Source organism: Pelodiscus sinensis, chromosome 29 (genome assembly GCF_049634645.1).
Source record: "Pelodiscus sinensis isolate JC-2024 chromosome 29, ASM4963464v1, whole genome shotgun sequence".
In the NCBI taxonomy this organism is placed as follows: Eukaryota; Metazoa; Chordata; order Testudines; family Trionychidae; genus Pelodiscus; species Pelodiscus sinensis.
The window spans coordinates 12,223,403-12,247,518 of record NC_134739.1 but is presented as its reverse complement, the minus strand read 5'-3'; the positions used below and the strand labels follow the sequence as shown (position 1 = coordinate 12,247,518).

General features: G+C 47.8%; 1 protein-coding gene across 4 annotated transcripts in view; it reads right to left on the bottom strand.

Annotated features, from left to right (window-relative positions):
• Positions 1-1,923: 1,923 nt before the first annotated feature.
• The window catches only part of PLXDC1 (plexin domain containing 1), a 66,939-nt gene continuing 44,746 nt past the window's right edge, over positions 1,924-24,116 (bottom strand). For 2 of the 4 annotated variants that reach the window (XM_075911686.1, XM_075911683.1), the window contains 5 exons: positions 22,565-22,625; positions 21,083-21,212; positions 15,247-15,282; positions 11,765-11,925; positions 1,924-8,036 (listed from right to left, as the gene is read on the bottom strand). In XM_075911686.1, coding sequence (XP_075767801.1) covers positions 7,917-8,036; positions 11,765-11,925; positions 15,247-15,282; positions 21,083-21,212; positions 22,565-22,625 — 508 coding nt within the window. In that variant the 3' untranslated portion in view covers positions 1,924-7,916. The remainder of the gene's footprint in view (positions 8,037-11,764; positions 11,926-15,246; positions 15,283-21,082; positions 21,213-22,564; positions 22,626-24,116) is intronic. The other 2 variants (XM_075911684.1, XM_075911685.1) reach the window with 2 other exon arrangements.

The following is a 24,116-nucleotide window of genomic DNA, read 5'->3' as shown; positions in this document are numbered from 1 at the left end:
AGACTCAGGAGTCAATTCTGAATAGCCTGAGTTCCAGTCTAGTAGTTCATAGATTTTAAAGCCAGAAGGAACCATTGTGATTCTCATGTGATCTTTTGTATAACAGAGGATTCCCGCTTCATGTCCAAACTATGCTTGCACTACAGCCTATCATTTAGAAAAATTCCTGAAACAGATCATAATGTACATTCAAGTCGTATCCATAGGGACTGATCCCATGAACGCCAATGCTTTAACCAAAAGACCATCCATTCTCTCTTGTGGTCCTCTTCATGCCTCAGCTTACATATCTGTAAAACAGGACAAATATCTACCTCCCAGAGATGCTGTAAAGCTTAATCAAGTAATTAAAGACAGTGCTTTCTGATTTTTCAATGGAAATGCTAGGGATAGAAATACTGTCAGCATAAACATGAAGGTTCATTGAAGAGATTTATCTTCACACACACACTTTTTTGGAGGGGGGAGGGCATATACATTCTCACACCTTGATCTTTTTCTTTATCTGATTGGAAAGTTTAAGCTTTCAAAGGGTTAAAATCTATCAGTGGCTCTGAAGATGCCTGAGGAAAATACTTGTTGGCTACGTCTACACTGGCTGCTTTTTGCACAAGAACTGTTTTGCAGAAGAGTTCTTGCACAAAAAGTCTTCCACAAGAGCGCATTGGCATGTGCTTTCGTGCAAGAGATGTGCTTTTGCACAACAGCGTCTATGGCAGTGTGGACACTCTCTTGCACAAGAAAGCTCTGATGGCCATTTTAGCCATAGGATTTTCTTGTGCAAGAAATTCATGTTGCCTGTCTACACTGCCCTTTTGTGCAAGAGTTCTTGCGTAAGAGGGCTTATTCCTCGTGGGGAGAGGAATAACTCTTCTGGAAGAAAAGCCCTGTTTTCTGACGCTAGACTGTAAATTTACTTGTACAAGAATGCGTGTGCAGTGTAGACACCCAGCAAGTTTTTGCACAAGAACAGCTGTTCTTGCGCAAGAAGCCACCAGTGTAGATGTAGCCATTGTGTTTGTATTCATTTCCATTCTGAGAACAATCATCTATGAAAGTGAAATTCTTTATGGAATTAATCAGTTGCCCCATTGCTAATTGTAGTACTGGCCTTCCCGTACCATACCTAAGGTGCCAACAATGTGTCCATAATATAATTCCTCCTTTACCATACCAGAAGGCAGTGGGTTAAGCCATGGGATTCCTGGAGATCTCAGTGATCTTTTAATATATAAAAAATAAATATCTTGCATTTATAAAATACTAGTGTCAGAGTCTAAGAAAGTGAAACTGACCTGCCTAATTTCCTTGTCCAAGCTGAATAACCTGGAAAAAATCTAAATAAGTTTAATGATCTGAAGTATAGGATCAATTCAGATCTCAGTTACGTTGGTGTAATTCAGGAGCAGCTCCACTGAAGATAGTAGAGTTACTCTGGTAAATAAAATCGAAATCACACCATGTTTTTTTAAAATTCTTTCTGTTTTAATAATCTACTATGCTATTAGTAACACAGAGAAGAAATCATTTAAAAATATATGACTATTATTCTGATAGTATCCATTAAACATTGCACAAGACATAAATAAAATGTTATTTCCATTATGTTTAACATCACCAACAATCCTTGGCTCTTTTTATTTTAAAACCAAAGCAGTCCAAAAAGTGTTTTTTGTTAAGTATTAACATTATATTCCATGCAGATAATCAATAGTAAATACATTGCATTAAAAGACAGCTAAAGTGCCTTTAGTCACCCCCAAATAGTCCAATTGTGCTGTAAATTCAAGTATGTGGAAAGTAGGCCGTTAGTAGAGAGAAAATATTTTGAAGCCAGGTCCTGCTTCCATTGAAATAAAAGGGATTTGGCCACTGATTTCAGCAGGAACAGAAACAAGCCCTTGTTTTGTTTTTAATGCACCCTGTTGTATATTTTCCCAACTGCTGAATGCACAGAGAAGTGGTCAATTAACATATGCCCTGATCATTCTCCATTTCAAGACAAGCAGCGCAGCTATGGGTAATAAGAGGCCCATGGGCTAGACACAGTTCACCAGGATTAACCCCTGACAGCCTGCCAGATGCTTTATTTACCTAAGCATCTGCAGGTATGGCTGCTCGCAGCTCCCATTGGCTGCGGTTTGCTGTTCCCAGCCAATCAGAGCTGCGGAAAGCCTGCATCTCCCAAATCAGCTAAGTTACACTGATGACTTTCTACTTGGTCCCACCTCCGTTTCCTTGAACAAGAGTGCAGTGTTTGCAGGTCATCAGTGAGCATCCTTCACATGTATTTCCCCTTCCGCTCTTTAATGCCATCAACAACCACTGCTCTGTAGAGCTGTTCCACTGTGAAACCACATGCAATGCAAACTAGAGACCTTGCATGCTGAAAGGTTGGCCCCTTTTGATTCCACTGACCCAAAGTGTTCTTAGAGCTCCCAGAACCACACCTCACTACTGAAAAATGCCTGGGATCCTTTATTTTCTTCCATCCCACTCTCATGCTCCTATATGCAAATTAATTCTGAAATTAATGCTGTGGGCTAACTCCTTAGGGACACCTGACGCATGAGCAATGCACTTGGACCAAATGGGTTCACCTGACACTGAGGGCTAGCCAATGCAGCTGTGCTGCTGTAACACATCTGATAAGGAGACACTGCCAATGACCTGACGTGATAAAATCAACTGCAAGATGCATTAGCTATGCTGGCTTCTCCCACCAACACAGTGCTGTCCACTCATTGCTTAGGTCAGTGGACAAGCCCTGAGGTTCCAAAGAAATGCAGGGAAGCTTGTGTCCATGGGAACTCATTGTTTTAACACTTGCACTATCTGAACTGCCTGGGTGATACCAAATATGTAGGAATAATTTGGAGTTCTGATAACTGGCAGTCAGACAAGAATTCAACAACCGGCAGACACAGCAAGAGGGAGGTTTGGATAATAGGGGTTCAAATAATCAGGATTCCAGAGCATACTGTTGTCCCTGTGTTGCTGATTTCTTTCTTTAGCCCCTCTGTGGTTCACTCGTGTGACTCTAGGTCCAACCGTGACAATTAGCTACTAGGTTATGGCTTGGGAAGTACAGATTCTGCTCACATCTGTCTCTAGGAGATAAAGGAGGAGGCAGCTGGGACTGGCACATTGTACTGCATCTCAGCTCTCTCACAACATCGATCCAGGATCCCACAGTAGCTAGGTGAAAGGATGGATAACGAAGAATTTCACTCCAGTCCTCTTCAAGGAGGGGGGGGGGAGAGAGGAAAAAAGAGGCATCAGAGGCCAACACACTGCACTGCCTCTCAGGACATGTCTTCACGACAGGCTGGATCCATGAGGCAGTGAAGGAACCAGTGGACAGACCCATCCCATCCATAGGGTGGTTTGGGACCCCAAGCCCTGCGCTTTGGGGGACTGCGTAGCAGCTGAATCAACCATCCTATGGACGGGAACCGCAGGGCCCAGGGCGGCCCCAGGGGTTACCAGGGAGACTTGGTGTAGGGCAGCACCAGGGGTGGGGCTCCCCACACTCACTGCAGCGGCAGGAGCGGCAGCCTGCTCCGCTCTGCCGCTCATCTCCCAGCCCACCGTGCTCCACTTCTATGTTTCTCAACCTTTTTTTATAAAGTACTCCTTTAAAAAAAAATTGTAAGCATCCCTAGTGCCTACAGTTTTCAGACACATCCAATTTTTTTCTACATTGCAACACATTTGTTTAAACAACTTAATTGTAGCCGTGCGGGTAATAAAATTTTTGGGTGTAAAAAGTACAAAAATAATAAAACGCAGTAAAACTTAAAACAAAAATTCTGTTTTCTCCAAATTTCAGTTGTGGTGCCGTTCCCCCCAGACTTCTCTCAAGTACCCCTAAGAGTACTCATACTACTGGTTGGGAAACACTGGTGTAGACCTTCCCTTTGAACATGTCACCTCAGAGACTGATCACATGAATTACATCATAAATATATGGTGAAATAAAATGCCACCTTTTCATCTGGGGGAAATTAGTGGAAGAGGCCATTCAGATTTAGCTGTAAAGAACTAACAAGTAAACTCATGGGCGGGGTGCTGTTTTTATGGCACTGATCACATATCACTTTCATTAGAAGGGCACTGCCAAGTAAAATTTAAAAAGTAATTTCTTCATCTTCCAACCTCTTAGAAGCACGAAAAAACAAAACAAAAAACATTCCTGGCTCCATTTTTCTATTTGGCAAACATTTTTTCTTCTTCCTTTGCTATTTATGGCCCTGCCACATTTACTCCCTTGACTGCCATTTGCGTCCTCAGTGACATCAACATTGTGAAACAAAAGGATGTCTTTTTTTCAATTTAATTTGTGCATTCCCTGCTGGCTGGCTGGCTGCCTGTCTGTGCAGCAGCCTTCCACAGATATTGGCAATTTTCAGTTAAAATTGATCAAAGCCTACCAAAGAAAAAATTAAAATTCACGTTTGATAAATCTCTACATTTTTTGCACTTTTGACGAGTATTTCTGGAAACCCCAAACACTCCAATGTCACTGAGAAGTCATGCTCAGTAGTGTAGGGCTCTGTAAAGATCTGATTTTTTCCAGTAGTTCAAAGAGAACCATATTTTTAACACAGAATAAAACTTGAAAATTAGCCATAAACGTATCTAAAAATAATCATACAATCACAACTATTAAAAAGATGAAGACCAGTAACCATAGTTACTACCTAATCAAGTATAATCAATAATGAAAATGTTTTGTTTACTGCTGGGAAATGAGGAACATTGCCTTACTATATCATACTGGTTATTCATTTCATTTGATTTCCTGTCTCTCTCAGTACCCAGTACCAGATACCTGAACGGAAGAAACCCCTTAGGCTACATCTAACACTGCACATCCATTTCAAAATAAGCTATTCAGGAATAGTTATTCCGAAATAGCTTATTTCAGAATAGCACGTCTACACTGCAGGGAAACCTCAAGATTAGTCCAAGGCAGGCTTCCCTAATATAGACGTGCTACCTCGATTTAGATCCCCAGGAGGTACTAGGGAGGAATAACGTAGAACAGCCCTGGTGAGGGACTATTTCGAAATAGCAGCAGTGGAGCGTCTACATATGTCTTATTGCAAAATAGCTATTTCAGAATAGGCGTTATTCCTCATAGAATGAGGTTATAGATTTCAGAATAAGCTGCCCATTATTTTGAAATTATTTCATAACAACAGAATGGCTCTGTAGACGCTCGCATAGTTATTTCGGAATAATGGCTGTTATTCCGAAATAACTTTGCTGTGTAGACATACCCTTACTGGGCTACTATGAAATAACTGCCCATAAGGAAATTTTCTTCTTGACCACCGACATTCAGAGGTTGGTTTATTCCCTGATGCATGAGAGTTTATTATATAACTAATGCACTTTTATCCTAATTCACACAAATTTTCATGTTTTAATTCTCCTTCAAAATGTCTAATACTTTTTTGAATCCTACTAAGATAGTGGCTGCAATAACTTTTTGTGGTAGGGAGTAACATGGGTTAATTATACATTATGTAAAGTATATTTGTTTTACATTTGTTTCACAATCACTGGATGCCCTCTTACATTATTAGACATAAGCAGGAGTACATTACTGACTTTCTCTTTGTCAGTTAATATTTTGTATACCTCTAAAAAGTGAAAAAAGTGTGAACTTAAAATACAACAAATGGTCTGGTAGCGCTTTATAGACTAACAAAACATGTAAATGGTATCAAGAGCTTTCATGGGCACAGCCCACTTCTTATACCATCTATATGTTTTGTTACAGGCAGTCCCTGGGTTACGTACAAGATAGGGACTGTAGGTTTGTTCTTAAGTTGAATTTGTATGTAAGTCGGAACTGGTACATATTGTAGGGGAAACTCTAGCCAAACATTTCTCCAGAGCTCAGTTTTATTCTCCCACACCTCACTTCCCTCAGTCCTTTATTCTCAAGCTGAAGTGTCTGCTGAGAAAAGCCGCTCCGCGTCTCCCTGGTCTGCTGGAGGGGGGCGCTAGCTTCGCGTCTCCCTGGTCTGCTGGGGGGAAGCAGCTAGTGCGGGGTTGCCTCACCCCGTTTGTAAGTAGCGATCCGATGTAAGTCGGATCCATGTAACCCGGGGACTGCCTGTATTCTATAAAGACCAGACCATTTGTTGTTCTTAAAGTTTATCCTGTACAGACTAACTCGGCTACCCCCTGAAGTGTCTGAAAAAAGTGTGGTTATTTTATAAAGAGAATGAAAATTCAGGGGAAGTTTACTAGTTTATAACCATTTTAAAGAAGGCCAGATTTGGGGTTTGCTCTACATGACTATGTTCCTTTAAACTTATTCAACAGGGGGGCAGGAGAGAAATCAACCTTCTAGTACAAGATCCTACTTGGAGCTAAAGTTTATCTTTTAAATATCCCTGGAGAGATATGTCTGGACTGATGGTCCACAAGACCTTGGCATGATTGAGTCTGACTTACCCTGTTTGAGCATTCTGATGTCTTCATGACATAATCCGATGCAGCAAAAGCTTCCTTAGTGGCTATGTCTGAAGGAGGATAAGCCAGGGTCTAAATGCTACCTAGCATCCATATTTATCCTTAATGGCTATATAAATTCAGCCCATGAGACAGAAAATATTAATTAGACAGACCCTGCCTTTGGCAGTAATCACTGTCTGTGACAGCTGAACCAGCCAGTAGATAAAATATGCACCAAACATTACATTAGAATAAATAGACAAGGACCATAAGAAAACAACACAACCAACACACCCTGTTTCTTCTGGGAATGCAAATAGCACTTCACACCAGCCTTTGGGGTCTGTTTAGGTATCTGCCTTTCCTCAGTTTAGGGACCTACTCCTGCTTCAGATGGAGTCAATGGGAGTTACGCAACTGGCTTCAAAGGGAGCAGGAGAGAGCCTGTATTTTATGTCGACTAGTCTTTGGTTCTGATCGCAAAGGATAAGAAAAAGAAAACGTCTAGCAGTCTAATGCTAAATTCCCGACTCAAGGCCACATTGTGATACCAGTGAAAATCCCCAGCAAGGGGCTCATTTGAACCCAGCTGTAGTACACCGAGAGACTCCCATTGACTGCAATGGACTTTGGATCAGGCCTTAGATACATTGGTCCCAATAGAATTACTCTGGATTTGTGACAGAGCAACTGAGTTCAAACGCCAGTCCTCTGTCCTCACTAAGGTGAAACTTCCATTGACTTCACTGAAAAATTTTGCTTGAGTTTACTTCAGTTTTTAGCCCTGGGAGAATAGTATTTTCCACAATGCTCTTTCCACACCCTCTCCCACTGTGATTTGATTGGGTTTTGCGGCGGGTATGAGAGCACAAGACAACCTGAGTTTGAAGGAAAGAATCAAATTTCTCTCACTGACCCAGACATTTGGTGAATCCTCTAGAGAGCATCAGCCTTAGAATGGGTCAGATTTGCTTTGCTCCCGACCCTAGACAGACCCTAGACAGACGGGGAGAGCTATTAGCTTGAAGGAGAGCAGGTAGGGTAGGCTCAAAGCAGTGGGGTGGGATAATAGGCAGAAGAGGAAAGCAGATGGGCCCAGATTGGGAACTGCTAATCTTAGATGCCTTCGGTGGGAGTGAAGAAATCAACACCACACAACCCCCCTCCAACTGGACTTCAGCTTTCCCTACTGACACCCGCAGGGCTCTGGTGCCTTGCTGCAGGTAGGCCAGCCACACTGCCTCTGCTGTTCCCAGAGGAGGCCTGCAGAGTTGCAAGCCTTGCATTACCCTGATTCATTCTTTTTCAATGCTCCATCGGGTCTTTTTCTTCTGGCTGCTGTTTCTTTCCAGATAGAGGACACAGTTTGTAATAGAATAACAGGAGACTCTAACCCTGAAGACAAGGGAGGTTGTGGGGGCAGGGAAGGAGAAGGAATGCATTCAGCACTGCTCTGCCTCCACAAAGCCCTCCTTTTCGTGGCCAGCAGGTTCCACCTCCGAGTAGGTGGTGTGGTTGCTGTGGTTTCTAAACTTCATGGCTGGCCAGTGGTGTGGTCTCTGCTGTGGACAAAGACATAAGTGTGTTAAAAGCCAAGGAAGAAGCTTTAATTTGGGGGGCATGCTGGGAAGTTTGCAACCCAGACCTGAAAAAGCAACATGTATCCTGTACAAGAGCCCATCCTTATTAATAAGGCAACTTCCTGCCTTAAGAGATCACTCCTTATGACATGGAGTATCCTCCTTTTCCGCCTTTAGGAGACCTACTTTCATTAAGCAGCTGGCTTTTGTAGATCTGTGGTCACTTAGGTTTCATATTCATATCCCCCAGTGCTGGGACAATACCGCATGAAAAACTGAGGCAACATCAACACCAGGGGTGGGGAACCTCAGATGTGACCCCTGGCTTGCCTGGATCTGGCCCCCAAGGCTCAGGGCTCCGCCCCTAGCATTGGGGAGCCCATGCCTACTGCAGGACTGGAGCACACAAAATGTACTAGCCTGGACACCCCCCGGGGTCGTGGTGCACGAGGGGAATGAGGGAAGTGTCTTTCTCCTCCTCAGTTAGGCCCTGTTAGTGAGGGTCACTTGTGTGCAACCCCCGACTGATTTTTCTGTGGGTCAGTGGCCTCCAGCTCAAAAAAGGTTCCCCACCCCTGATCTATACTAAGCAGGGCTGGATTAACCTTTTGTGGGCCCCCATGGGGAGAATGGAACAAAGTGCAGGGAGGCAATGAGGGCCGACCAGATGCAATGGGGCATAGGGCAGGCCCATGCCATGTCATCTCCTCCTCTCCTCCTCAACACACTCTGCCAACTCTCTGTGGCCAGAGCCCCCTCGCCAGACCTCTCCCCTGCACACCACCAACTCTGCCCATTTCCCCCTTGCCTACAGCTCCAACACAACTGCCCAGAACCCTCACTCCCTCGTGCTCCAACACACACATCTTCCCCGCCCCCTCACAGCCTGGCATCCCCACGCATTCATGCAATACATTTCTTAGAGAATTAGAACTAGCTCTGCATTTTCTTTTCATTTTAATTTAGCAACTTACTTTGATCTGTCTGTTTTCCCTTGCACCCACTTACCTCCTGCTGTTTGTACTTAATAAAAACACTTTTGTTTACTATCACGCCCAGTATAAATAATTGTTACCTGGGGTGGAGCAACCACTGTGCACCACTCTTCCATTGACAAAGGGAACTTACCTGATAAACCTTCCCTCTGTAAAACTTTTACACAAAGACGGATTTATTTGGGGGTTTGATCCCTTTTGGGGGTTGGTTTCCTGGGTGTGCTGTGCCCTAGAACCGAGTCCTCCCAGAGCTGAAGTGGTTCAGTGTCTGCGTTGTGCTGCTGGGGGGAGGGTGGTAACCCCAGCTCCGTGCTTGTCTGGGGAGACCAGAGGATCTGGCCTAGCAGGACAGGATGGTGGGGAGCCCAGAGACCAAGAAGGTGGACGTTGTTGGCATGATCAGCACACAAGGGACAATCCCAAGGGGCTTCTGTGACTACACCCCATAGAGCAGTGTTTCTTAAACTTTTTAAGACTGAGGAACACCAAACAATAATTTTTTTTATGGGAAACACCAAGGATTTTTTGTTGAGCAGAGCAAAAAAAAAAAAAAAAGGTCGCCTTTAAGGATGGCCATTTTGAATTCTGTTGTTCTCCAAGGCACACCTCCAACTGCCTTGCGGCACACCGGTGTACCACAGAGCGCAGTTTAAGAAACTGCCGTAGAGCCTAAACACCTCTGTGGATCTGGGCCTTAGCCTCCATTTTCTCAGTGCCCTGTCAGTATAATGGGGATAATAGCTCTGACCTGCCCTGGCTGGGGGAGAAGGGAGTTGTAGGGATAAATACATTAAATCATTGTGAGTCACTCAGTTTTGGTAGAAGGGGCCACAAGATGTCACACGAAGGGGCTGACAGTCTTTCCAGGCCCCTGGGCAAGTGGGACAGCAGCCTCTAAACTCCCGGAAGGGGCAGGGCTGGGTGCAACCAGCCCTCAGCACCACCCAGAGTGTATCATACTGCTCCCGCTCCCCCCAGTGAGCCCTTAGTGCTGCCTGGAGCGTGCCACATGGTGAAAGCTAAGGAGTCATTTGCAAACTGCAGAGAGTAACAGAACTTCACAGCCCCTGAGTATTTGGAAATTAAAAATCTGCATTAAAAACTTTCACACCATCAGTTACATCCCCCGGGATGGAGCAGTAGCTATTATTAAAGCCCAACTGTTTTAATCTCCCAAATCTAATTCACAAGGTAGCAATCTCGCCTTTGTTACAGCTCCAGGCCAGCTGGAATGTGTGTGCACTGTCAGAGAGAGTGCGAAAGAGAGAAACAACGTCGGAGTAAATGTGGGAGAGCACCTGAAAGAGTCTGTGGGTGAGAGTGAAAGAGAAAAGCTGGGTGTGAAAGAAAAAGAACCCGGGTTTCAGACATCAACAGCTGGAAGCTGAAGATTAGCTCTGACTGTAGGACCATGAAAAGAAACATTTAGATGTGAAATATATCAAAGGCCCCCTGTTCCTCCTCTCTCTGCTTCTCCAGACCCCGTGTAAGTGCAAGGCAGCAAGGTTAATTGAAATGTATCTGAAACAAGCCTGCTCACAGGATTCAGACCGCAACAAAAGTGTAACTTTAAATGCATGGCTGGCTCCCAAGCCCTAGAGGAGAGAGGCCCAAATTCCCTCCCCTGCTCCAGAAGTTGAGGATTCCCTAAGGGCAGCTGTACCTGGAGGTAAACTGGCTCTTTCATATTCACAGCTCAGTACATCCAACTACCTGGCTCAGCATGTACCGGCGGCACAAATCAACGTGAATGCTGAGGCTAGACATCCTCATAAGGGAAGGAAATAGATTTAGAGCTATGTAGCACTGCTGAAGTCAGTGGAACCATGCTGATTGAGGATCAGCCCTCAGAGTCCACTGAGGTAGGCCTTGTCTACACTGGCATATTTTGTCACCCCGAACTGCCTTTTGGCGACAAACAGCCAGAGCGTTACACTGCCATGCGACTTGTCGGGAAAAACACCCAGTTTTGTTGACAAAAAACTTCCAGCCCTGCAAGAAACTTTTGTCTTTCCCCTCCCTTTATTGTCAACAAAGAGCCAGCGTGGACTCTGCTGTTTGTTTTGTCGAGAGAACTGGCTTCTGCCCATACCCCACACCTGTCCTGATGGCTGTGCTCAGTGTTTTGGGATCTCTGCTGCCTTGCAGGCTGTGCCCCTCCCCTTTCAAAGCTCTGAGAAGTATCTGGCAGCGGAGTGAGCTGCTCTGTTTGGAGAACAAACAAGGAACAAATCTTTGGAGTGCTCCTGTTCTGCCCTGCTAGGAACCCAGCGGCGGGCAGGCTGCTGCTGCAGGGGGAGGGCTGGAGAGGCTGCTGTGCTGCTTTGACATTCCTCAGCATGGAGAGCTCCCAGAGCTATAAGGGAATCCCAAGAAGGGCAGGGATCGGCTCTGCCTTCCCACCACACTGCCCTGCGGGATGCTTCCCCACAATGCTTTGCTCTGTTGAGAGGGGAGCCAGCAACATGGCCATGAAATGTCGACAACGGGAGAAAAAGCGTTTTTATCGTTTTTCACTTTTGGCAACTTTTGCAGGTTGGCAGCAGCTTCGTTGCCACATCTTCCCAGTGTAGACATCACGTGCTGGGATCTCCTCAACAGGGGAGCAAACGGCCGGCAGATGGGGGCACGTCGCCCTCATTGCTGGCGGCTGCTCCTCTGTTGATAACAGCACAGGAAGAGAGAGCCGGCCTAGCAGGAGGTCTGTACACTCACCTCAATGAAAAACAAGGCAGCGTTGGAGGTGGGGTGGCTGCTGATGTAAATCACAGTCAGGGTTATGGCTGCAATGAGCAGGACGGCCAGGACTATCCCCACAATGGTGCCGGTGTGAATCGGGGTTCCGGCTGTCTTCATGGGAAGGTCATTGCTCACTCCTGAAAAAGGGATTGTGAGAGAGGGTGGGAATGGAGGGAGGATGGCTGGGATCACGTAGGCCTAGCGCAATAAATGGCCAGAGAGGCAGAGAAAGCACACCGAACTCGGAACAAGGGGAGAGACTGAGGCTTTTTCCCCACTAGGGATGTTAAATTGCATGTAATCCAGTAACCCTGTAGCCAACAAATATATTTTGTTGGCTACACCAGCCGTGGCCAACCTGTGGCCCGCGAGCTGCATGTGGCTCTTCCCCCGCCAAGGGTGTGGCTCACAAAGCCCCCCCCCCCATGGCTCATAAAGCTGCTCCCAAACCTCAAAAACATCCCTCTCCTCCCAGCTCCCTGTGCTGACCTGGGCAGGGGAGCCATCTGGCGCGGCCATTAAAGATGGAGAATTAAAGATGGTGTCAGGCGGCGGGAGTCTGACGTGGCCAAAAAGCCAAAATCGCGTTTTCTTAAAGGAGCAGAGCTTTTTTTTTTTTTTGCTCGACCGAACGTGACCGGGGGCTCCTTTTAAAGAGGCGAAAGGGGCAGTCCTTTTTTTTTTATTTTGCTCGACAACTTTTCCCCGGCTCTTCGCGCTGGATCCACTGATATCTTGGCTCTTTGCCCTGAGCTACACGTTTACCCAATAAGCAGTTCTGCATTAAAAGTAGCTTGGGAGTTGGCGGGCAGAGAGGATGGCTCAGTCCTGGCTCACACTGGGTCCAGGGAGCTACCCCTGCTGTGGATCTGCAAGAAAAATGATTTAGGAGCCCGGGCCCCTAAATAACTCTTCTTGCAGAGACGTAGTGGCCAAACCCAGTGCAAACCGGGACCGAGCCAGTCTGCCAGCTCCGAAATAGTTTTTCTTCCAGGGTCACAATGGGGGTAGCTGCCAGGACTCGGTGTGAGCCGGGACTGAGCCGGCCTGCTGGACAGTTTGCTAAAAAATGTACTTGCCCGGTGGGGGGATGTGTGTAGCCAATAGCATTAATGGATAAGCATCTGCTTATTGGTTAATCATTTAACCGGCTACTCTATTACATCCCTAATCCCCACCATCACTTCTGTCACTAGAATTTGTGTCAATCAGGGGTGTGAATAAGCCACCCTGCTGAGCCACGTAAATCATACTGACCTAGGTACCGGTGTGGACAGCGCTATGCTGGTGGGGGAGTTTCCTCCCACTGGCATAGCTACTGTTGCTTAGCAGGGTGGGTTAATTAAGTCGAAGGGAGAGTTCTGTCCCATCGGCTTAAACAACTGCACTAGAGAGCTCAAAGCTGCGCAGCTGAATCAGCACGGTGGGGAAAGAGGACTTTGGACGTGTTCATCCTCGATGAAATGGTAACGTGCATACAGCGCCCACGGGTCACTGGTCAGGCGTATTGAATATACTGTTACATAGGACACACTTCTTGACTGCCCTGTGCATTGTGTTGGCAGAGTTGGGCAGCTTGGTGGAAAGGAAAACCAGGGACCATTCCTCCAGGGATGCTGTTCTTGTAAAGCTGAGGGTGAGGCTGGCTCATAGAGAGCAGAAGTGAGCTACTATGACTGTCAAGCAGCTCTCTATTAGCTCCATTAGAAGAGGCCCATGACTCAAGCTGAAGGAGTCTCGTACTGGCTTTCCAGTGCTGTGCGTGGGACTCACCTACAGTCATTCTTATTAGTGATGCCTACAAGACAGGTCATTCTTCATATCCTGCTCTTGAGTTTTTAAACCCAAAATAATTCAGATGAAGCAAATTGTCCTCCCGCAAAGTGTTCCCTTTAATTTTTTTCCATCCATGTGCAGAATAATTTTTTTTCCCATCCATGTGCAGAATAAATTTTGTTATGAGCACCATGGCATACGCACCACCAGTAGAAACACACACTGCTGGCTATGGGCACTCTGCTAACCAGCTGGGCAGCATTTGAATCTCTCCTGCATGGCCACTCAAATGCTCAGCTTACAGGGAACACTGACGGGGAGAGTGTGTGTGTGTGTGGGATTCCTGAATCCTACAATCCATTTCAGATGATGGCAACATTTGGCTGGAGAGACACGTGATCAACAGCTCCCTCAATCTATATTCCTCATGTACCCAAATGCTCAGTCGGATGGAAACTCATTAGCATTATGCTGCCTGGTGTCCTTAGCATATTTCACCCACACTCCCTTTCATATCTCAGACATGAATATTTAATCACACAGAGGAGAGGAGGCAGCAGAGTCATGGTGGGTGAGTCTAGCACAGATGAGCAATGACATTGCCAGACATTCAAGAAGCAACGTGGCTGAAATTGAGAAGGTCTCAGATGTCAAATGCCTTGTGCTTACAGAAGGCCCAAACCTCTGCAACACTGACAGGTGGAATCAAACCTGGGACCTCCACAGCTTAGTGCAGGAGCTTCTAGTGCTTGAGCTATAAAGCCTGCTTGCTCTCAGCTAAGGCTGTAGAGCAGAAACTCATTCTCTCTCTCTGTAAGTGATCTAAGTGCCACCCATGGGACAGAACCACACCTGCTAGGTGTGTGAGTTACACCTGCACCTAGGAGAGTCAATGGGACTTGATCATTAGCCTCTAGGAGCAACTTTTGCATAAGTGGGATGGGCTTGTGCCTGGCATATACACCTTCCACAGATGTCTAGGGATGCTGGTAGCACAGCTCTGGTTCATTACACAGCAGCAAGAAGCATTGGGACAGACCCCAGTAACAGCACTGTGGTAACCTAGACACACCCTAGTGGGAGGGGAACCACTGACATAAAGGAAACAGAAAGAATCAGAGCTGGACTAACAGCAGGGCTGTTTAAACATTCTCCTGAACTGCTGGAACTCACCTGTGGGAACACATGGGAATCAGAGAGTGAAATGGATTATATGGAAAGTGAAAACCCACCAGCTAATTAGAGCTGAGAAATGGGCAAATACAGACAAACAACTTCAGCATAACCAGATGGTTTCAATTCTCTGTGTTTTTACCAACCCAAGGCAGTATTAGTATCCCAAGTGAAGATAGCAGGATGTGGATCTTACTTGCATCCCGTTAAATCTGCCCACCCCTTTGACTGAATAAGAGAATAAGATGGGAGAGGTATTTTGGGACCAATTTATTTTGGTGGGAGAGAGAAGTTTTGAGCTTTCTCTCTCACCAACAGAAGTTGGTCCAATAAAAGATATCACCTCACCCATCTTATTGCCGTATCCTATTAAAAGATATTACCCCACCCTCTCTAATATCCTGAGACAGACATGGCTACACAACCACTTCATGTAATTAACCCAGGCATTTGATTTCACATAATTCATCCCCTCTCAGGAAGAATCTGACTGAAGGGTAAGGACTTACCATCCCCTCCTGCATACTGATTCAGCTTTGTGTCATCTGTGAGAGGGAAACAAAAGAAAAAAGAAAAAAAGGGGGGGAGGGGTAGGAAAGTTAGTAGCCCCTTTAGGGGAGTTCTGTTCTCCACACCAGTTCCACCCCTAAAACATGCCTCTTTGTGTTGTCTTGTTACAGTTTAGAGTAGTTTGGTTTTACTTCATTCAGTTTGGTAAAGCCACCCAGAAAACAAGACAACAGTGAAATAAAATGTCAGGGTCTTTGTTTACAGTCTCACTCGGGGAATGTGGCAATTGATGCATTGCTCCTCAAATAAGCCCTCTCAGCATGAAAGCCTTATGCATGTTAACAAATGCATAAAGGATTGGGCTCTATGTTTGTATGCAATGTGCAATAGAAGAGGCCTTGTCTACCCTTGCAAGTTTCATCGCCAGAAACCCAAAGAGCATTCACACTGTGATGCTGCAGAATCATAGAGCTGGAAGAGACCTCAAGAGGTCATCAAGTCCAGTCCCCTGCCCAAGGCAGAACCAAAAGTCGCGATGTCCCCCCATTTTTAGCAACAAAAACCTTCTACCTCCACATGAGACTTTTGTCTCTCCCCCGCCTTTATTGTGACAGTCATGTAGTGTGTACTACAGCAGGTTTTTTGTTGAGTCTATTGGCCTCCAGCATGTTTCCCACAATGCCTGATTAGCCACTCTGGCCAGTGCTTTGAACTCTGCTGCTCTGCAGAGAGGTACACAGGTGTGCCTCTCCCACCTGCAAATCCCAGGAACTTGAAAAATCCATTTCCCTTTAACTGGGTCATAGTGTATTGGTGCTCTTGGTGTCTTAGTGAGCCAGGGGTGGGTATCGCTCAAAACACTCTCCTGCTTGGAGCAATGCAGAGCTTTTGGATCTTATCCATGTGTGGGGTGAAGAATGGGCGAATCACAGTGACAAGTGACCTGCAGGAACTGGGGAGAAGTACGGTCTCCTTTCTCCAGCCCTGTGTGAGAAGAGGTGCAAGCAAGACACCCTACAATGCAGAGCCAAGGTAAAGGAACTCCGACAGGCATACCAGAAGGTGAAGAAGGCAAACAGCCCGTCTGGTACTGCACCCAAAACATGCCGTTTCTATAAAGAAACCTGCTGGTCACTCGGGGAATTAGCATTTTTGGTGCTAGTGCGCCCCCTTCTGGCTGGTGTCCCACCCAGTTACTTGTTCTCCTCCATTCTATGTCAGGGCTGACATCTCTCCCAGACCATGGGACCCTCCTACCTGGGTACTGGCCTACCACAGTGTCCCCACACGATGGAGTCCTCCCCCTCTGGGAACCCCCATTCCCCATATGCCCCCCTTGCCTCAATGACCCACTGCCAGTCTTCATCTACCACTGCCACAGGGGCAAACTGCAGTCTGTAATGGCCACTCATCACTGGCAAGGGGTTGTGGACCTGCTGCTTTGGCCTATCCTGGCTGCCTCTCTGCAGCCCTAATACTCTGAGGCCTTGCTTCAGGCCCTGCAGCCTGCCTGCCCAGTGCTTCCCCAGACCTGCCTGATTTCCCCCAGCTCAGCTTTAAATCAGGAAGTCTCTAGCTTCCCTAGCACCCAGGTCCCTCCTTCTCCATAGCAAGAGTAAGTTGCGCCGCTCCATGAGACTTTATTTATACTCCCCACAGCTGGGCCCCAATTGGCTGCTATCTGCTGCAGCTGTTGGCTCCATGGCTGGGTTTTAACCCCTTAAAGGGCCAGTGTGGGGCAGATGCCCTGTCACAAGACCCCACGCCCACACCCAAGGAGAGTGTGACTAATTCCCATAGTACTTCCCATAGCACAGAGACATCAGAAACACTTGTCCCGGAGAGGGATGTTATTGTTGACAAGGTGGAAATGGACGAAGGGCTTAGGGTCAATCCGGTGGCAACCAGCGAGGAATTCTTCTCCAGTCCCAACGTTTGTGAGGCCTCTCAGCAACTGGACATGCAGCATGACGCACGGGAAGAGACGCAGGGCCGGTTGCTGTGCAGGCGGGGTGGGTGATGCAGTTGGGACCCTGCATGGCATTTAGTCGTTCTCCTGCAGCCGAGGGAGGGTGTCATGGGGTGCTAAGATGCACTACTGCAGTCGGGGTGGGGAGGGGATATATCGGGTGTTTAGTTGTTCCAGTGTAGCCAAGCAAAGAAGGGCCACAGTGGCCATTGCGGGGGGAGAGTTAATTGCTATATATTGCAATGGGATGGGGGTGGGGTGGACTGAAAAAGCACAGGTGGAAAGTTGCTGTTGCAGCGGGCAGACGGAGGGGCAGAAAGTTGCTCTTTCAGCCTGGGCGGGGGGCAGTGGTGCAGTGCGAATGGAGGCCGAATCTCTGGGAACGGGCTAAGCCCTGCCTGGGTCTCCGATACGTCCATCGATGAGCACACCAATCTCAGCTGAATCTTGCTGGGCGATGGTGCCGAAGCGCTGCCTGACGTACTTCTCAGTTTTCTCACAGAGCTCCCAGGGCAGGGCTGCCGTTTCCCCGCGGCCGTGGTATGACACTCTCCCAAACCATTCCTCATGCGGCGCTGCTGGAAGCAGGGTGGCACAGAATTTAACTGCACAAGGAGCATGTGTTTCTGTTGGTGGTGCACATCCACATATGCCTTGGTGCACGTAACAACATTTATTCCACACATAGGAAGAAAAACTTTAGATAGCAGTACCACAACCCCCCCAAATAACTTTGTGACCTCCCCCCCACAATCCTTTTTGAATCAGGAGTCAGACCCCTACAATTACAACACTGACAGTTCAGATTTAAATAGCTGAAATGCCCCCGCTAGCACACAGCAGCTCAGCCCGGGTTTGCCTGCTAACCTCAGGAGTAATAGCTCTGCCAGAGCAACAGCAGCCTGTGGACCAGGGTAGGACTATTACAAACTGTTCCCATGTGCGCCTGCTCCACAAGTCTCCACTGTACTGTACACGTGCGCCATCGCTTGCCCCGCCACGGTTTGGAAAGTCCATGTCAGCAAAGCCAGCCCCTATGTCATCCACCTTTCCCCGAGCCCCAGTCCTACGCAGCCAAATGGGATTTACTGACATTTGCATACGTGCTGCTCTGCTGGTGGATGTCCCCGCTCCGATCTGATCTGCCACCCAACGGTAGCAATCGGGAGTTGCCAACTTCCACAAAGCAACGGCAACCCGTTTCTCCACTGAATGAACAGCTCTCATTCTGGTGTCCTTGCGCTGCAGTTCAGGGGCCAGCTCATAACAACAGTTCCAGGAAGGTTGCTTTACATGGTTGAAAGTTCTGTAGCCAGTGTTACACCCTACACCTGCATGACAATGCGATCCCACCACTCCGGGCTGATTTCCCTAGCCCAAAGTGATGGTCTAGGGTGCACAGGTGACCTGCGATAGCCCAATGCATTGCCAATTTGTCGTCGTCATTCTCATCCTCATCTGAGTTGTCGTCAAATATCAAACCCAGAAGTAGCTGTGCTGCAAGGCGCGATGCCTTAAGCGCATTAATCACAACATGGGAGAGAATTATGGGACCCAGGATTTCTCACGGCAAATGTTGAAGTTTGCAGCAAATACTGACATTCAAGTAGCACGAAAGTAAGCCGGAAGTGCTGGGAAGCAGAGGTGGTTCCCGGGATGTTTTCTCATGTTCCCAAAATGCACAGCACTATGTTGCGCACTCCCACGGTGCTTAGTGGCAGACCCACATTGCTTTGCTCTTTCTGTCCACAGGGGTGCTAACAATGTGGCCATGAAATGTCGACAATTAGAGACAGAAAAACTGGTTTGATTGGTTTTTACTTTTGGCAACTTTTGCATGTTGACAGCGCTTTTGTCGCCAAACCTGTGTTGACCTAGCCAGACTTCTGCTAGGAGTGGATATGAGTGGCAAAAGCTAGTTGATTCATGAGTGCGCACACAAAATTCCCCAGAGCCTAGATCTGGAAAATTCAGACACCAATGAAGTAAGCACTCATAAGACTCTCTTAACATTCACTCTGCGCCATTTACTGAAACATGGATCACCTATGTTGCTAGCTCTCTGCTGGCTCAGATAGGTAAGGCAAGGGATGTTAACCTACTCCATGAGGAGCCCGAGTGCCAATTCCACTTAATCTCTGCCTGGAAGGGAACACAGGCACATTATAGGAGGCTCCCTGTCCGACATGCGCACCTATGAGACAGTCCAGCAAAAATCCTGACCCAGATTTCTCTGCTGCTTGGCTTGGATTCTGTTTCACCTCCCCCTTCCCTCCCCCTGCGCTGAAATAAATGACAGGACGCCAGCTAGTCAGCTGCATTGACAAACATCTCCACTGAGCAGAGCCGGGCTGGGTAGGGAAGATGCTAAGGGGTGGGATCCGTTTTGCTTTGCCTCTCCAGATAAAGTTCGCTGCCTAACGCAGCTGGCTGCTTGTTTCCGTCCAAGATTACAAATTAATTTCATGCTTGAATGTGTCACAAAAAGCCTCTTGTTCTTCTTCCAAGACTCAACCATGACTTGGAAATTCATCCCAGTAGTGGTGTTTTTTCCCCCTTTCCTTAATTGCTCTTTTCAAAGTTGACTCTGTCAGCCACGCACTCTCCTCCCCTTCCATTCTCCACTGCTGAAGGACAATTACTAATGTTCCTTTCTATTGATTCTAATTAGCGTTTTGCATGAGGGAATATTAAACCGTGAAACTGAAGTGATACTTGCTAGTAGGACTCAGCCCACGTGTTAATAGGATTAACAGGCAGGAATGTCCCAAAAGACTCAGGGTATTTTTTGGGGGCTTATTATACAGGAGATAATTCCATTTTTGGACCAGAGGGTAATGCACATGACCAGGGCCCTATCAAATTCATAGCCATGAAAAGCACATCACAGACTGTGAAATCCGGTCTCCCCCATGAAACTGTGACCCCCCCCCCCCAATCCTTTTTGAATCAGGAGTCAGACCCCTACAATTACAGCACTGACATTTCAGATTTAAAATAGCTAAAATCATGACATGTATGGATTTTTTAAATCCTAGGACTGTGAAATTGACTAAAATGGGCTGTGAATTTGGTAGGGCCCTATGCACACATGTGGATTTATTACCCACGATGTGACAGCACTGCCAGCCAAAGGTCACCGGTGGAGATCGAACATGGGTTCTCTACTGCTTGAGCTAAAAAAGCAGCCATTAGAAGAAGACAAAGACCTGCATCGCCAGGCCTACCAACAGCTAGTCTGCCCTCTCCCCTGTGCACTGCAGCCCGGGGGTTACACCAAGGGGAAGCTTTGGAGAAGAGTTTAAATCAAAACCCCAGTCCCAAAACTAGGAGAATACATGGCAGGAGACATGGAGCAACTCAGTGGCTCCATGTCTAAAGAAGCGGGGGCCTGTTCAGAGATGAGTCTAGCATCACTTGCTTTTTTTTCCCAGCTCTATCAAAGGTTATACCCACTCGCCGTGCCTGGGAGCCCCATCTCACGGGGGTTATTCAGAAGAGTCTTCTGATGCTCTGCAGTCACATTATGCCCCCAGTGCAAGGCGGCGGCAGTGCAGCTGTGCATTCCCATCTAAGGGGAGGTCTGACCGACACCGCCCTCTAGATCCCTGTCCCCCTTTCTATTCTCATCTCTCGTTTCTCTGCCCCACTCCTCTGCTGGTGCCAAGAGCTACAGGGCTGGGTGGCCGGGAACGTTAACTGTATTCTCTCAGACATGACGTCATTCCACTAGGCCTTGGAGGGAAAATCTCTCCAGGGACAGACATTTGGGGCAATGTGCCCAGAGAGCACGGTTATTGCTTTCCCATTAGCCCTGGGCTAGCCTCCCCTCCCCAACTGTTCACCCCCTTCCCAGCTACCGGTACCTTCTGTGGTGAGGCTGCCAATGAAGAGAGAGGAGGTAGTGACATCTTCAAATGACGTGAAGGGGCTGTTTGGGGTTGGGGAGTATTCACTCTCAGTGTCTGCCCAGTCCTCGCAGGTCCTCTCGTCTGACTGAAAAGACAAACGGGGAAGGTAAGACTGCTCTTCCCCGTAATCTTCCCGCAAGAGAAACTCTCTGTGCCTAAATCAACCCAGCCGGTAAACAGGGCATAAAGCAAAGATTCTGAGGGTGTTGGGTGCGGGGGGAAACCAATATGATGTGCGAACAGAGCTGATCTTTCTGAGGCAGATTCATTCAGGCAGAGTGGAGATATTTACAAAAGCTAGGAATGAAATTGCAAGGAATAAACATGTTCATGCCCCGGGGTAGATAATAATGATGTTCCAGAGCAGGTGTAGCCAACCTGGGCCTGAAAGAAGCCACCGTTTACCAATGTACATTGCCAAAGAGCTACAGTAATTTTTCAGCAGTCCCCATCGGATGCCTCCTCTGCCGTCTCCAGCATCTTTTGCCCACCAGCAGCCCCACCAACCAGTGCCTCCTCTTCCTTCCCTGCTAGGGTTGCTGGTATTTTCTGGGGGTTTTTACCAGTCAGAAGCCACAAATACTGGACTGTCCAGACTAATACCGGACACGTGGCAATCCTATTCCCCGCGCCTTCTGCCCACTGCAATCAGCTGTTTCATGGCCCTCCGGAAGCTCTGTGGCGGAAGGAAGGAGCGAGGGCGCAATACGTTTGGAGGAGGAGGAGGTGGCGCCAGGAGTTGAGCACTGGAAAGTTGGCACCTGTAGCTGCAGCCCTGGAGTCAGTGCCTGAGCACGGAGCCGCATGTTAATGTCAGAAGAGCCATAGGTGGCTCTAGAGCCACAGGTTGGCCACCCCGGCTCCAGAGGTTCAGGAAGAAATCTCTTCAATGGGATTTCACCTTCAAGTGCTTTCTGGAGGCTTTCAGAATACCTTTCTTTGAAGCATCCAGAATTGGCCAATGCCAGAGACAGGACACCAGATTAGAAGGACCGGTGGTGTCTTCCAGTATAGCAAGAAGGCAGAATACTAGCCCATAGGGACCGTCCATCATTCCACTAAGGCAGGGAGGTGAGATACGGGTCAAAATGGATCAGTTGCTGGTAGAGCAGGGAGGGATAATACCAGACCAGATGGACCACTGCTCTGTACCAGAATGGTAGTCCGTACGTTCTTACGGACCATGTAGAGCTCATTGAGTCTTCATCTCTGGAGGGCTGGGCCTCTTTTCCTGTGGTCTGCGGCATAAGCCATTCAACCCTGTCTCAGGAGCCAAATGGCTACCAACAGGTCTGTGAACTAACGGTCCGAGTGAGAATTCCAGATGCTCCCTAAATCGCTCACCACGAGAGAGAGGTGGAGCAGACTCCACCTTTTCTGGGATGCTGAGGGACACTGGTGTCATCACAAGGGAAATAACCCTGCGCTGGATCTCACCTCCTGGCCACAGCCATGCGACAGCCACTCCTCACGGTATCGGTCAAACCCACTGGAGCATCTAGGAGAGAAGGGATGTTACTCAGGGATGGAGGTATTCTTTGCGAGACACAACTAGCAAAAGCGGCCAGGGTTCAAGCTGTAGCGATCAGGTGACCATCTGATGTGGGTGGCATTGTTTGCATCTCAGTGTGAGAACCCCAGATGTGACCACGAAATGAGCCTACTGCGAGGACTGGAAAGAGCTAATCGTACAAGGTCCCTATGGACGCTGGGATTCCAACACAGCTGTGCTGGAAGGACCCAAACTTTCCTCTTTGTGGAAGACAGAGAGGCAGAGAAGCAGGACTATATATAATAGATATATAATGAGTTTGAATTTCCATCCTCTGGACTCTGCCAGGGGGAGGCCATGAACTCCGCCAGTGGTTTTTTTTTTCCAGCAACATCTGCACAGGAAAAGCAACATATTATAATAATAATACTATACAGCACCAAGAAAACATCAGCTAGCGAAATCTCAACAAAAACAGAGTGAACTGAGCTGAACCCTGGCCTTAGGAAAGTTGCAGGGTATCACTGAAGAGTGAATCAAAGGCTCAGCCAATACAAGGAATCCACCCCACAAGGAGACCTCTGGGGAATTCAGATCCCACACGGTTCCTCTGATCCACTGTGCAGAAAGGTTGCTCCCAAGGAAATTAGGAGCGCTAGACTAGGACTTTGGGGACATGGCTTAATCCCTGGATGTGCTACCAGCTGCTTGTGTGACGGCAGGCAAGCCACAGCATTTTTTTCAAAGGGGTTGAGCTCCTTTTGGAAATCAGCAAGATGTTGGCTGACCAGCTTAGGGCTTCTCGACAATCCCACCCTAACTCGCTGGACGCTGCAGCTTCCTTGCGTGTGAAATGGAGGAGTAATACAGCCTTTCTCCCAGCCCTTGACTGTCTTGCCTATTAGGACTGTATGCTCTGAGCGGGCCGATGTGCATGCATGGCCCTGGGGAGAAATGCATCTTACCCAGGGCCCCTCAGTGCTCCTGTAATACTACTAATCTTAGCACAGTGGAGTTTCAGTGCACCTGGAAGATCAGGGCTGCCTGCAGCACTCGTTAGAGATGGCCTACAAATGGATTGCCATGAGCACCAAGGTTTCAGACCAGCCGGGCCCAGACCTGACCTGCCTTTGTCTGGGTTTTGTTTTTACAACCAGCCCCACTCCTCTCTCCAATGGAAGATTTTCTCATCTGGAGCCACTGACCAGGTGACGGTCGTTTCAAAAGAAACGCCCATACCTGGGGGTCTGCTTCAGCCTCAGCCCAGCGGGGGGCAAAGAACTGAGGATTGATGCCTGCCTAATGGGCTAGTTTGAGGGAGGGGGCCAGGGCCATTCGCTGCCCCCGCTGTGTCACACAGACCCGCTTGCACCTGGAGACAGAGCTGTTTCACCAACTCACGAGCGTGAGCCGGGAGGACGGCGATAGAAAGCAGAGGCAGAGAGGAGGAACACGGCTTCCTGCAAAGCCCTACCCCGGTCAACCCCCTCTCTGCCA